The sequence below is a fragment of the Dendronephthya gigantea genome, unplaced genomic scaffold, assembly GCF_004324835.1.
Source record: "Dendronephthya gigantea isolate DGI-Jeju-01 unplaced genomic scaffold, DenGig_1.0 000013F, whole genome shotgun sequence".
Lineage (NCBI taxonomy): Eukaryota > Metazoa > Cnidaria > Anthozoa > Malacalcyonacea > Nephtheidae > Dendronephthya > Dendronephthya gigantea.
Window position 1 is genome coordinate 1,341,032 of NW_021163023.1, and position 13,889 is coordinate 1,354,920.

At 39.9% G+C, this 13,889-nt stretch overlaps 2 protein-coding genes across 2 annotated transcripts; both read right to left on the reverse strand.

The window, feature by feature from the left end:
* Positions 1-465: 465 nt before the first annotated feature.
* On the reverse strand, positions 466-11,164 carry LOC114519396 (ATP-binding cassette sub-family A member 3-like). Its single transcript, XM_028539521.1, has 19 exons — positions 10,840-11,164; positions 9,583-10,449; positions 9,100-9,505; positions 8,764-8,981; positions 8,391-8,532; positions 8,081-8,275; positions 7,368-7,594; positions 6,291-6,609; positions 5,764-5,967; positions 5,243-5,514; positions 5,155-5,210; positions 4,444-4,637; positions 4,126-4,297; positions 3,531-3,772; positions 2,369-3,037; positions 2,079-2,263; positions 1,729-1,916; positions 1,504-1,646; positions 466-1,140 (listed from the first exon to the last, which is right to left on the reverse strand). Exons 2-19 carry the CDS (start codon positions 10,408-10,410, stop codon positions 725-727), a joined length of 5,076 nt encoding a protein of 1,691 aa, XP_028395322.1. The 5' UTR covers positions 10,411-10,449; positions 10,840-11,164; the 3' UTR covers positions 466-724.
* Positions 11,165-11,805: 641 nt separating this feature from the next.
* LOC114519549 (actin, cytoplasmic-like) lies at positions 11,806-13,665 on the reverse strand. Its single transcript, XM_028539699.1, has 3 exons — positions 13,399-13,665; positions 12,963-13,073; positions 11,806-12,570 (listed from the first exon to the last, which is right to left on the reverse strand). The coding sequence occupies exons 1-3, from the start codon at positions 13,648-13,650 to the stop codon at positions 11,806-11,808; spliced, it is 1,128 nt and encodes a 375-aa protein (XP_028395500.1). The 5' UTR covers positions 13,651-13,665.
* Between the last annotated feature and the right edge of the window lie 224 nt (positions 13,666-13,889).

Below are 13,889 nucleotides of genomic sequence, written 5' to 3' on the forward strand. Positions count from 1 at the left end.
AGGTCAGCCCAATTCACTGGGCATTTCAATCAGCATTTAATGTGTGTGATGAATTCTATGTATCATAAATTTCTGGTCGTGGAAATGGACAGAGTAAAGATGTTTTCTTGTACAGTTTTACCGTAAGATGAAGCCAGTTTCACAGGAAATCTTACAGGATGCAAGGCAATGGCCACAGAAGGTACTGTGTGTTATAACATTTTTTAAATTTTCAGATGAATTAAAACTGTAGTTGTATCAAAACAACTTAACATTTTGCACACTTTTTTCTTGCAAAGAGGTTTATCAAATTGTGGGTGATTTCATGCAAAGTTATTTCAGTTATAATAAGGCTATCTGAGGGGGGGACTTAAATTGGTTGTATTGGTTGGATTGTCATTTTGAATTTGACCGCGCGAAATGGGGCGAGTGACATCAGAAATTAACTGTATTGAGGTCAGCGATTTCAAACCAAACTCCATCCAGATTCGTTTTAATTTCTATTTCATCTGTTCTGTTTACATTCATTATTCAATCATTTTATTCATCACGTCTTTTCACTTTCTTGCGTCAAGATTTTTGCTTCGATCGCAGCAATTATTAAAAAGAATTTTCTAATTTTCGGCCCTTAACAACGACCGTGTAGAAACTAGGTCCTGTTCAGCAAAAAATGCATGCAATTGGACCAATAACGTATTAAAAAAACCTTCTATATTAAACAAATAGTCAATTTTTTCCCCGCCATCTAATCATCATAGCCTCTTTGAGAACGGGCAAAGTTGAGGAAAATTTGTTCGAGCGACGTCTGTGTGACGGCGTAGTTTCCAATGATTCCTCTGCTATGGGCATCTTCTAGCGTCGCGAATAACACGGACCAGGAGCTATTGCTGCCTGCCAGATGATAATTCAACAGTCCATTGTGTTCATCACGGAGTAGACTGCCTGGGAAAGTGTTGGCGACAAATTCCTTGAGCGAATGCGTGTCGTCCGGTTGCGTATCGTCCGGCACGTTCACTAACAGGGTAAAGCCCTGCACGAACTTGTTCTTCAGGTGTTGCGGGCTGCCAAGACAACGGAATTTCCCATTGACCATGATGGCTAGACGTGTGCATAACGCTTCGCATTCCTCCATCGAGTGGGATGTTATCACTAGACAACGACCTGGGAAAATGGAAAATATATGACTGTTATCCATCTAGGGCCCGGTTGTATCAAGCCCGTTTAGCTTAAACGGTGGATAAGTCAAAATTAAATAACACTCAAATCTCTTGAATTCAATGAGTCAACTTGAATATTATGCACTGAATATGTAATTGTAAACAGTATCTTTGTATTAAGGTGAAAAACATTTAGTTCGCTTGTGGAATAAAACTGCAGACTTGCTTTTTATTTTGAACTTATTCACCGTTCAAACTATAAACGGGCTTGATACAACCGTCCCCTGGTCCGCAAGAAACCTCTTACTGGAGTTCTAGGAAGAACAGTTTGAAAACTGATAGATAGAGCCATATATATCTAGTATACCTTCAGCTCTAACACGACATAGTGTGTTCCACAACAATCGTCTAGCCACGGGATCCATCCCAGTCGTAGGTTCGTCAAGAAAGACAACCAGAGGCTCCCCAACCAAAGCAATGGCTGCGCTCAATTTGCGCTTGTTTCCACCGCTAGAGAGAGAAATGAAGCGTTAACTAACTTAACTAACGAATGGCCAACAACAACTAACCACCGCGTTCCTCGTACATTCACCTGTAAGTTTTTGTCAGCTTATCCGCGTGTTCTGTCAAGAGCACAGACTTCATTAGATCTTCGACAAGTAGATCGATCAGCTGAGTCGGAACTCCTCGTAAAGCGGCGTACATTCGAAGCATTTCGCGCCCTGTCATGAGGTCGATTAGAGCATCGAATTGCGGACAATATCCAGTCCTTTGACGCACCTAAGTACAAAAGAACATTTACATCAATATTTTAAGTTCATTCCGAGAAACTGATGTTTCTGTGAATCAAAATGAACAATGTTTTCTCGTCAAATCAGCCTCCGGAAAAACGTGATCGGTGAGCGCAACATTGGCGCAAAAAAGTAAGATGTAATGGTGTACCATATTTAGATCCGCCTGAATGTCGAAAGAGTCGACCGAAGCTGTTCCAGACGTCGGAATCTCATCTCCAGTCAACATTTTGAATGTTGTAGTTTTACCCGCGCCGTTTACACCCAGCAGGCCAAAACATTCCCCCAGGGGTACCCCAAGAGTAAGATGGTCGACAGCTGCAAACTTTTGACGTCCTAAAGCAAGAAAAATGGCAGAACTTAGAAAATATGTCAATGTTGTAGGCAGATATCACAAAGAGAACCTAAACCTTTCTTTTTACCCTTTACCAAAAATCTTACCGGGTACTTTGAAGACTTTCGTCAAATCGTTGATCACCAACACATCTTCTTGCGCCTCTCCGTCAAGCACCCGTTTCTGCTCGGCTAGCACATCGGAATCCGTCGCCACCTCCTGATGAATGGCATCGAACGGATCGACGTGATGGCCGCGCGCCAAACTTTTAAGACTACGAGCAATATTGTAGTCGATGAAAAGCACCATTAACATGAACAGAATTCCTTCCAGCGGTAGAATTAACACGAAACGTCCAACTCCCGGTGTGTCCCAGGCGAGATAATCCCTCTGGAACTCAATGCTCAGACCGTTTTGTTTAATTTCAGCTATACATTGTTCCTCAGTCTTCACCTTTATACAGAGCGAAAAAAAATCGTCATATAACCTTATACGGTTATAGTTAGTGAAGATATTGGAGAATGTTTGACCCAGCGAAAAGTTGGGAAGCAGAAAGAATATCCAGTTGAACGCATCGGCGGTGTCGGCGTATCCTAGGGCTTGGATAATGTAGACCAGGAGAAGCGCCACCAGCCCAGTGACTATGTTTAGTAGAGTGAGACGAATGTAGGCTTTCGAGGCCATTTTGAATAGGAATGAGAAGAGGTACATGAACGGGATGATAGCAAAACCGTATAATATCAGAACCAAGAACACGATACCAAGACGATTTCCTCCTAAAGAAAAGTGTGGTTATAATATCTTAGTCAATGGTTACAGGACTGTCAGGTAGCTCTATTTAAACACTGGATAACTGTTCTTCTTAGAGGTCCAGTAAGGATCATCTCTTATTTATCCAGTGTTACTACAGAAGAAACCTAAACTAAACTAACTTTATTTATACTGGATAGCTCTATCAGTTCTAAACTGTTCTTTCTAGAGGTCCAGTAAGGATCATCTCTTATTTATCCAGTGTTACTACAAGAAGAAACCTAAACTAAACTAACTTTATTTATACTGGATAGGTCTATCAGTTCTAAACTGTTCTTCCTAAAGGTCCAGTAAGGATCATCTATTTTTGATCCAAAATCCAAACCATAGCTTTATCAAGATTGAGTTTAGTTTAGGTTTTCTCCTGTAGTAACACTGGATCAATAAGAGGTGATCCTTACTGGACCTCTAGGAAGAACAGTTTAGAACTGATAAAGCTCAGTTTAACTATCGAATTACCTGTATAAGCGGGGACATCAAAACAAGCAAACAAAATGATGATACAAATACACGGGAATGTAAAGTTAATCAAGTCCCAAGCCCAAGACGCCGTCCAGTAGCTGAATGGATCTACACCGCTGACAAATTGCACGTGTTTAGCGCCATTCGTTCGCTCTTGAACAACGAAAACGACGAAACTCGATGCAAGAAACGCCATCCCAAAAAGAAGGTTAAATGCGACGTTCAGACCGACAGCATTACTACAATGATTAAGAATGTCAACGGTGAAATGTGGTAAAAGGGTGATAGGAGGTGAAGATTGAGGCGAGGGAAGAGGGGTAATGGGTGATAATGGGGGAAAGAAAATGAGGTGAGGGTTGAGGCGAGGGAAGAGGGGTAATGGGTGATAATGGGGGTAGGAAGTGAGAGGAGGTGGGGGTAGGGGGGGTTGAGGCGAGGGAAGTGGGGATAATGGGTGATGATGAGGAAGGACGTGAGTGGAGGTGAAGATTAAGGCGAGGGAAGAGGGGATAATAAGGGAAAGAAGAGACGGATGAAATAGGTGGGAAGGAAGAACCAACAAAAATTTCAACGCTCTATAATGTCAACATACTTATCTAAGTCGTCTGACTTTTGCTTCAACGTTCGTGGTAATGGATGATTTGTGACCGTGATCTGTTTGCTTGAATTTTTGGATACATCTTTCAGGATCGCATTATCGACAGCGCTTAACGAGACAGCGACGGCATGATATGCTTGATCATTAAACCAGGACTTCGCCGTCACTGCAGAAAACGGAATAAATATTTATTTCGAAATGTCGTCGATATGAAAGGCTCTAGTCAAGATTTCCCACGTGACTATAGCAGCCAATCAGAGACTGACTTTTTTTCAATCAGAGACAGATTTCTTTCAAATAAATAATAATTACCGTTGTCATCGCGACGCTCAAAAGTAGCTGCAATGAAGCAATGTCTGTTGAAGGATCCAAGCTTTTCACCACTTGCTTTATGAATCAAATATTTCGTCATGTTTCCTTTATATCCAGCTTTGTGGGTGATGTTTTGGTAACGTGTATTAGAACTGGCGGACTTTGTATACGACTTGGCTAAAGAACTGGAAACGCTGTTGAATACACAAAGAGATATCTATTATCAATAAATAGACCCTTCTATTAATGGCGTCAGTCGTCAAACGCGAAAAGACTTAAGGTCGACACAGACCGGACGCGAAGCGGCAACGCGACGCGAATTTTCAGTTTTCAGAAGCATATAAATTAAATTCTGGGATCAAAATTTGGAATCTATGGACGCTAGAGCAATCAAAATTTATTATTTTTATGTAATCGACAAGAAAATTTTGATAAGTTAAAATTTATTTGCTTTTGAAAAATATAAAACGTTGAAAATTCGCGCCGCGTTGCCAATTCGCGTCCTGTCTGTGTGGGCCTTTAGGCCTTGTTCATGCCACTTGTCCTAAGAATCGGGGACCTATATTGTATCAGTTACCTTTCGATAGGCAAAGCATTTTGCGCACTAGTGACCTCAGACAAAGGGAATCTCAGATTCTTACGACAAGTGAGAAGTAGGCCTAAAGAAGAACTGCTGGAAACGAAACTTTTGAGTAATTTTGTATTTTTCACCTTGAGAAGCTTCCAACAGTTCCAAAAGGTGCATAGTTGGAATCAAACATGGCGGTTGTCAAAAAAACAAAATCTCTGGGGGGGGTGGAGAGTCTTCTGGTTTAGGAATTGTTTCTGCGGCGATCAAAGCAAACAGCGTGAAGACAAGAGGCATTAATAATTGAGAAATGATAGCAATTTTATGCCTTCGGGAATGAAGGTATCTTTTCTTGAACATTGCGATCCAGCGTTGTAGATACAAAAGCATGCCAGTGTTCAGAACGAATGCTGATGGTTTGCCAATGGCGTTTAGGCGGTTGTTAACGCCATTTGGTGTTTCTTCTGTACCTATTGAACTGACGGAGGCAGTGATATCTTCGGCTAAATAAAGAAACATCATCGTCATCAGCAATATCATCATCGATATCGTCATCAATATAATCATAGTAATAATCGACATCATCATCATTATAATCATAGTCATCATCGATATCATCATCATTATAATCATAGTCATCATCGATATCTTTTTCATTAATTTCATAATCATCATCATGGATATCATCGTCATCAATGATATCATCATAATCATCATCAATTTTATCAATCACTATAATCATAATCTCTTACCATTCCCACCATATGTTGCCTTCAATTTATCATCTAAGGTCTCGTCACTCTCAATACCAACTTTCATAAACACTTCTTCCATGGTCGTCATTGAAGCCCCGTAACTGGCGATTCCGAGCTCTTCATGTTTGTCCTCAAGTTTTGCAAACAGGGTGGAGAAATTCTGCGAGGATTGTCGTGGCAAAATGTACGATAACTCAGCTCCTTGAATTTAAAAGCAGGTATTTTGAATATCACAAGACAATAACGGTGCTGAATCTAATTGGAATAATCCTAAAGAAATTCTCACATATGCACTTTTTGGTGCGATTTTATATGCGATCTTCCTTTGATAGATGTGAACGAGTGACTAGTTACTAATGTTCTGGTGTATAAGAGCTCTAATTTGAACATCCGTAACTAATTCACTCGTTCACATCTATCAAAAGAAGAAAACCGCACATGAAATCGCTACAAAAATTTCAAGTGTAAACTGGCCTTCAAACTTCAACAAAACTTCGGGAAAGAAGATTCAGGTTGTTTCGTACCTGCATTGCTCTCCAGCTTGGCATGTGGAACAAACTGTCTCACCAGCTCTGTCACTTTCCTAACCTTACAATCGGGTTGTTTGACCATCACAATATGGTAACCAACACCGTAATGGTTCTTCAGGAACAAGGAACTACCACAACATTGAATTTTTCCATCCGCCATGATAGCGATACGATCACCAAGAACATCAGCTTCGTCCATAAAATGAGTCGTCAGCAGAATTGTTCGACCGCTTCGGTAATTTTGCAAGAGATCCCAGGTGAACCTACGAGCAGATGGATCCATTCCTGAAGTCGGCTCGTCCAACATTAAAACCTAAGAATTGCCATAAAAAAAGACAGCTTAGCGTCAAATGTGGTATAACATCTGCCTGAAATAGACAAAAATAGTTCTCGACGTTTCGACCTGAGGGCCTTCGTCAGGAGAGTTAGGCCGTCAGGTCGAAACATTGAGAAGTGCTTTTGTCTACTTTAGGCAGTTGTTATACCACATTTGATGCTAAGTTGTTTGAAGACGCTGCCACGCTGCTCCTTGGTTATATTGGAACATAAAAATACATATAACTTCTTCTTTTCTGAAGCAGTGTTTGCAAATTCGAGCAATAATCCTGAAAAAGAATTACTCGTGCACCTGGTTGTCTTTAAACTTCGTTATATTCGAGGAAGGTTCAATGGAAAATGGAAGTCGTTTACACTTGCGATTTTCGCTGCGATTTTATGTTACTTCTTTTCAGTGATAGATGTGAACGAGTAAATTAGTTACGGATGTTCAAATAAAGGTCTGTTCACATGATCCAATTCACTTCTGATAGATGTTTAATAGTCTGTTGACTTGGAGTGGTATGAACAGCAAATCGACTGAAGCCAATTCAGTGTTGCTTTATCGACGACAGACTACATCCCATACGTCAGAAGTGAGTTGGATCCAACAAAATTGGATCGTGTGAACAGAGCTTAAGAGCTCTTATACATCAAAGCATTCGTAACTAGTCACTCGTTCACATCTACCAAAAGAAGAAAATCGCACCTAATAAATCGCAGCAAGTGTAAACGGGCCTTTAGACAAACACATACTTTTGCTTTCCCAATCAAGGCTAATCCCAATGATAATTTTCGTTTCATTCCACCAGACAGATATCGCGTCTGAGATGTACATTTATCAGCGAGTTTGATCGAATCTAACATTTTTTCGATTTCTCCCGCAGATTCGGCTCTCGTCATCCCTTTCAATCTTCCAAAGAACCACAGATGCTCCTTGACCGTGAGGGTATCATACAAGACGTCGTGTTGCGGACACAAACCTTGTGGAAAACAAATACCAAGGTCATTAATGATTGCTTCATATTCTAACATCAGTCACGATTTCAGACTAAATCATCATTTCAGGGGGTGCAAGGGGTGTACACCCCTAGAAAATTCCCCACTCCCCACAAGAAATCGTGATTAACCAGCTGCCAATAAAATTTTAAAAATCTATGATTATTATGGCATAGTTTAACGTGCAAAATAATTTGAACAACTGGGCTCAGTTGTACGAAAGCTATCCACCGTACGTATTGTGATTTTTTCAATCGCTCTAAAAATACCCACTGTTTGGTATAAACTGGATTAAACCTAAGTATTTTTGAATTAGGGACTCGTTTTACATATTGTTATCGTTAAATCTGTTGCTTTTTCACTTTCCTAGCATTTTCCCAACGTTTGAAAAAGGCACTATTCAGCGGCTCTCGTAAAACCGCCCCCAGCCCCCTCAGCTGTCTCCGCGCCTGCCCCTAGCTCTGACTCACCCAGGCTAGATCGAACACCATCCATACTCGTTCGTATGTCATATCCGTTCACAGTCGCTGTTCCACCACTGGGCGAGTAAAACCCGGTCAGAACGGACATCAAGCTGGTTTTACCAGCGCCATTGTGACCGAGCAACACCGTTATCTGACCCTCGTACATCTTCAGGGAGACTTCATTCACAGCGACTTTCTTTCCTGGAAGATAATTTGAATGTAAAGTCTAAGGTGAATCTTATAAAGCCCTGTTACACGGTGCTATTTAAAATGCAACGTGCAATACAATTCCACCACAGAAAATCCTGCATGGTACCTGTTTCACCATCGTATATTTTGACCAAATCTTTTATGTCAATCCCAACACCAAGTCCCTCTGGATCCTTCTCAAATTTTTCTGATGGTTTGTCATGCCGATTCCCTAGCAAAGGCAGTGTCTCCTGATCTGAGTCTGACACCTTAAATACATAATTATTTAAGCTGATTATCACATAGTAATTACTGCTAATCCTGGAAAGTAGTATAATGCCAATCAATCGATCAATCAATCAACTGATCAATAAATCAACCAGCCAGTCAATCAATCAATTGATCAATAAATCAGCCAGCCAGTCAATTTCTGTCTGTAGCCTGTAATAGTTTTATGTATACTAAACAGTGAAATTGTTGGAGATTTAAAATGCTGATACCTTCTTAAAACTTCCACACCAATAGCTTTTCGTGAAAGGAAAATAGCATGGCTTTGGAGTACCAAACTCGCCTGGGAATACATTCTCAATGTACCATGTAAGTATACCATAGATTATACTGTTGATTATCATCATTATAAATACAATACCCAAGGAGAAATCATCGTCAACAGATGCACCTTTCGACAGATTGTCCCAGTGAACACCAATTCCTGTCCCTTTATATATAAAAATGTATGATTTTCAGCACTTCAAAGAGTGAGCACATTTACAACCAAAGCAATACAGCAGTTCTAGAAAATATTGAGCAATTCATTTGCTTTAAATTATTTTTACCTTCAAATTTTCCAATCACAATTGAACCAAGAGCCATGCCAAGATTTGGGATCAAGCAGGTAGCAGCCTTGAGTGACAATGACATCTCATCATAACTTTGGGCGATGAAGAAAAATGGTATGAAGGTGAGGTACCATAAGATACCGCCACCAGCGGCAGCTGTGCTAGCTTTGGAGAAAAACACACTCAAAAAGAAACAGAACATTATTCCAGAGTGTATGTACAGAAGAAGGAAGACGAAAAACACGGTCGGAGAAGACTGGTTGATAACTTTGCCATGATCATTGAACTTGATGGTGAACATTAAGGTCATGATGATGATGCAGATCAGGCAAATAATCAAACTCTGAATGTACCATGCCACCCAATGCAACCAGTTGTCCACACCAATCATCTTCAATGTTTCCTATATGGGAAAGAAATACCTGTCATGTTATTGTTCAGCCTTGGTAGACAATAAGTTTATGTTTTAACTTCACCTACTTTCAGTCGCTTTTCTTTCTCATAAACAATGCTTCGTACAATGACAAGTGCTGTATAAATGAAAGCAATGACAAAAAAGTTTGGCATGAACTGTTGAATGATCAGAATGAATGCGTCTTTAACATAGCTTGGAAATGGAAACTTCTGCATAAGAACTGTTGCTGGTATCGGACCAAATTGTTTTATAATTGCTCGATCGACAGCATATTGCGTGAGCAAGAAGCCTGCTTCATAATAGCTCGGCTTTTCATCCACAGATTTGTCTTTGTTTCGTGGTTGTGGGAGCTGAAACTTTGGGAAAACATACTTTGTCAGCCATTCATGTCCATTCTTTGCAAGGGGATTATTACTATCATCAGAAATCGTGAATCTGAGGGTGTAATCAAATATATTGTTTTGATCATCGGGCAGCGTCGAAAAATATATACCACCGATGAATCCTCCTGAAGCGTCGGCGATTTCATTTACCATTAAACTTTCAGATTGGAAGAAATGAATACTTATATTTTGATTATATCTATGGTATGCATTTTCATTTAGATAGTATTTGAGATCATCTGTAAAGTTCTTGGATAAGTCTGAGCCATTGTTAGTAGAATAGGCAATCTTGAATGATCTTTTAAGGTTTGGGGGAGGGCTGGATATGTTATATTCGGGCCATGTGACAGCGTCATAGTGTGTAGCATCGATAAGATACAGTCTCAATGCAAGGTATATTAGGGACATGAAAAAAGGCAACCCAATTTGGACGAGAGTTCCAATTGGTCGTCTCCTTTGTAACATGAAATTCTTCCACATCAACAGGCCCAGCTGCCTGAGCTTCCTCATGGTTGAACACAAACAATCACCAGGGAAAAAAACAATGATCTAAAGGAGAGATATAGACTATCATAACATATCCAGTTTCTTGGCAGTTCAAAGACATTGCCTCGTGACCTAAGTATGGGAACTATGTGTAAACATTGCATGTACTTGTCAAAGTTAATACAAGGTCAAGAACATTACAATAACCAGCTTTAAATAATGCCAATGATTGACACAAAATTACAATGCTAGATTTTCAATGAAATGTTACTGAGTCTTCCCAATGTCATTTTCATTGTTGAATTGAATTGAATATTGGACCTGATATCTTGCTCACAAAATTCCAAAACTTAACTTTTACTATAAAAACGTGCCTTAGTCGGGCTCAGGAAGCAGATTTATATAAAGCAACTAAAATTCAGAAAACATCTCTTGTCCATATATATTACTCACCTAGTGAAATAAACAACGTCTAACGTTCCGGAGATATACAAGGCAAAATCCAGTGGAACAGAAGAAATAGAAGAATAATGCCCCTTTCAAAATTCAAATAACAATTGTATTGCCCACACTGTAGCTGTTCCTAGACACTCATTATGCAATATGTAAGTCTTCAGATTCATGTGACTGTCACAGCTTCTGGTAAAATTAGTAACATTACATCATGATAGATAAATTGTTACATCATTGTAAGTCAGGTGATTAGGGTCAAACATGACGCTGGAAAACGGATCTGGGATGGTTTTCGAAAGTTTGTCTTCTCGTGTCTTTAGTTGATAAAAATAGGATTCAACAATGTGATTGTTGCACCCCGTTCAGTAGCAATTAGTCATGCTTTGCAAACTTCAGGTTGTAATTATTAGTTTCTTTTAGAAATTTATTGTTTTCACATTCAATGAAATTTATTGTTTCACACCAAAATAATAGCATGGCGGGGCTAAATCTTAAGGTTGGCTGAGCTACTAAGCCGTTAATCATTATTCATTTCTTTAGAAATTCATTGTGTTCACAGTTAGTAAACAACAAAATATTAGCATAGCATGACTAAATTGTCGGGCTGGCTACGCCACTGACTTCAGAGATCTTGATTTTTCAATTAGGAACCTACTCACTAGGGCTCAAGTCTTAGGTTTCCTTGTAAGATTCTATAGACTAAACAAGATTCCTGAGTCATGAAAAGACACGCAAAGGCAACATATGAAACTGATTTATTTCCCAGTGTAACAAGCTATGAGCAAAATATAAATTGTGAACTTTGTAACAAAGTTTGAATGATGAGAATTATTGAATGTCAAAAGCCATGCGTTTCACTTCAAAGGTGTGAAATCTCGTCCTATAAAAATTCTCAATCCATTTCTTTGAGAAATTTCCGTGAAAAATTGTAACTGCAAACTACTGGTGCTTTTGGTTAAACGTCACTTAGAAGCATTTTCTGTGAACTATAGAAGGTCCGGATTCGTCGTATTCCGTTTTCGAGATCCACATCTGTTGGAAGGTGGAGAGAGAGGCCAAGATGGAGCCACCAATCCAGACAGAGTACTTTCTTTCAGGTGGAGCGATCACCTTGATCTTCATTGTCGGTGGAGCAAGGGAGGTAATTTCTTTCTGCATTCTGTCGGCAATACCAGGGTACATTGTGGAACCACCAGACAACACGGTGTTAGCATAGAGATCTTTCCTGATGTCAACATCACACTTCATGATGGAGTTATAGCAGGTCTCGTGGATACCAGCAGATTCCATTCCGAGGAATGATGGTTGGAAGAGAGCCTCAGGACATCTGAATCGCTCGTTGCCGATGGTTATAACCTGGCCATCAGGCAGCTCGTAGGCTTTCTCCAAACTCGAACTGGTCGCGGCGGTTTGCATTTCTTGTTCAAAATCCAAGGCAACGTAGGCCAACTTCTCTTTGATGTCACGAACAATCTCCCTTTCGGCAGTTGTAGTGAAAGAGTAACCTCTCTCGGTCAAGATTTTCATCAGGTAATCGGTAAGATCACGGCCAGCCAAATCGAGACGAAGGATTGCATGAGGTAAGGCATAACCTTCGTAGATTGGTACGGTGTGGGAGACACCATCACCACTGTCGAACACGATTCCTGTGGTACGACCAGAAGCATACAGGGACAACACAGCCTGGATAGCTACATACATAGCTGGGCAGTTGAATGTCTCAAACATAATCTAAAACGAAAGTTTACATGTCACACCAAATTGTTACCTGAAGTTTAGAAGTTTTGTCGCGTGACTAAATGTTACAGTTTAATCACGTGATTCTATGGTGGTACCTTACCGGCAAATTGGCAAAAATCCGAGAGAAAATCTAGGAGAATCTACTCAGTTGTATAATTTTAAATGAAAGAGGAAAGATAGTCTGTATTGTATGAGAGGAATTTGTTCATTTTTAAATGTCAAAAGGATGTAGTCTGTTAGTGGGTGTTTGATTATATTAATCGATAGTTTTGGTTTTTTCAATTTGATATTTTATTTTAACGAAAGCAAATAGAAATACGTATTGGTGTCAAAAATAGCCGAAGACGTTTATATATGCTCTCAAGTTTGCTAAGTTTTCTTACCTGGGTCATTTTTTCCCTGTTGGCTTTCGGATTCAATGGAGCTTCCGTCAACAATACGGGATGTTCTTCTGGTGCTACTCGAAGCTCGTTGTAGAATGTATGATGCCAAATCTATAAGGTAAAGCACAAGCCGATAAAATAAAAATATGCGTGAACTGCAATGTTTGATAAATAAAAGTGCAAGAACGAATTGATAATTTAGCTTTTTATATCAAGTCGACCGATTAAATCGGCATTAGATTTCGATTTTTTAAAAGCTAGTTTATAAAGGTTTAGCATTTGAGGTTTGCAAAGCCATGAAACACTACTGTGTGTGAATACAGCTGGGGTGATGCAACAGAACTGAATAAACTCTGTAAAGGTAAACGAACGGCGGCGAAATGTTTGCGGTATTTTTTAGGGTTTTTTTCGATCAGATAAGGGGAAAGAAACCTACCTTTTCCATGTCATCCCAGTTCGTGACAATGCCGTGTTCGATGGGGTATTTCAAGGTTAGGATACCTCTTTTGCTTTGAGCTTCATCGCCAACATACGAGTCTTTTTGGCCCATACCAACCATCACACCTTGATGGCGAGGACGACCAACGATGGAGGGGAATACAGCCCTTGGCGCATCGTCTCCGGCAAAACCAGCCTTGCACATACCAGATCCATTATCAACAACTAATGCTGCAACGTCGTCATCCATTTTTCAAGAGTGTTGGTGAAAATTCGCTGCGAAAATGGTGTGGTTTTGTCAGAAAGACTTTCGGCAAAAAGAAAGATGGAGGCAGTGAAATCTTTTCGTACGTGCTTTTATAGCACTGTCCCTTGTGTGTCCAAATATGGTAATGAAGTTCCCTGATTGGTCAGAATTATTGTGACGTCATGAAAGTGGCAATTGTTCGTTGTCAAAACTAGGGAAAAACTGTCAAATTACTCAAATAT

Excerpts from the sequence above, each read along its gene's own strand:
- LOC114519396 (XM_028539521.1), bottom strand. The coding sequence starts at position 10,410 with ATGAGGAAGCTCAGGCAGCTGGGCCTGTTGATGTGGAAGAATTTCATG. Across the intron at positions 1,917-2,078 it reads TTCAGGCGGATCTAAATATG|GTGCGTCAAAGGACTGGATA; the intron begins GTACACCATTAC and ends TTTTGTACTTAG. Across the intron at positions 1,141-1,503 it reads ATGTCGTGTTAGAGCTGAAG|GTCGTTGTCTAGTGATAACA; the intron begins GTATACTAGATA and ends CCATTTTCCCAG.
- LOC114519549 (XM_028539699.1), bottom strand. The coding sequence starts at position 13,650 with ATGGATGACGACGTTGCAGCATTAGTTGTTGATAATGGATCTGGTATG. Across the intron at positions 13,074-13,398 it reads ACTGGGATGACATGGAAAAG|ATTTGGCATCATACATTCTA; the intron begins GTAGGTTTCTTT and ends TTTACCTTATAG. Across the intron at positions 12,571-12,962 it reads ACAGGGAAAAAATGACCCAG|ATTATGTTTGAGACATTCAA; the intron begins GTAAGAAAACTT and ends CTTTCGTTTTAG.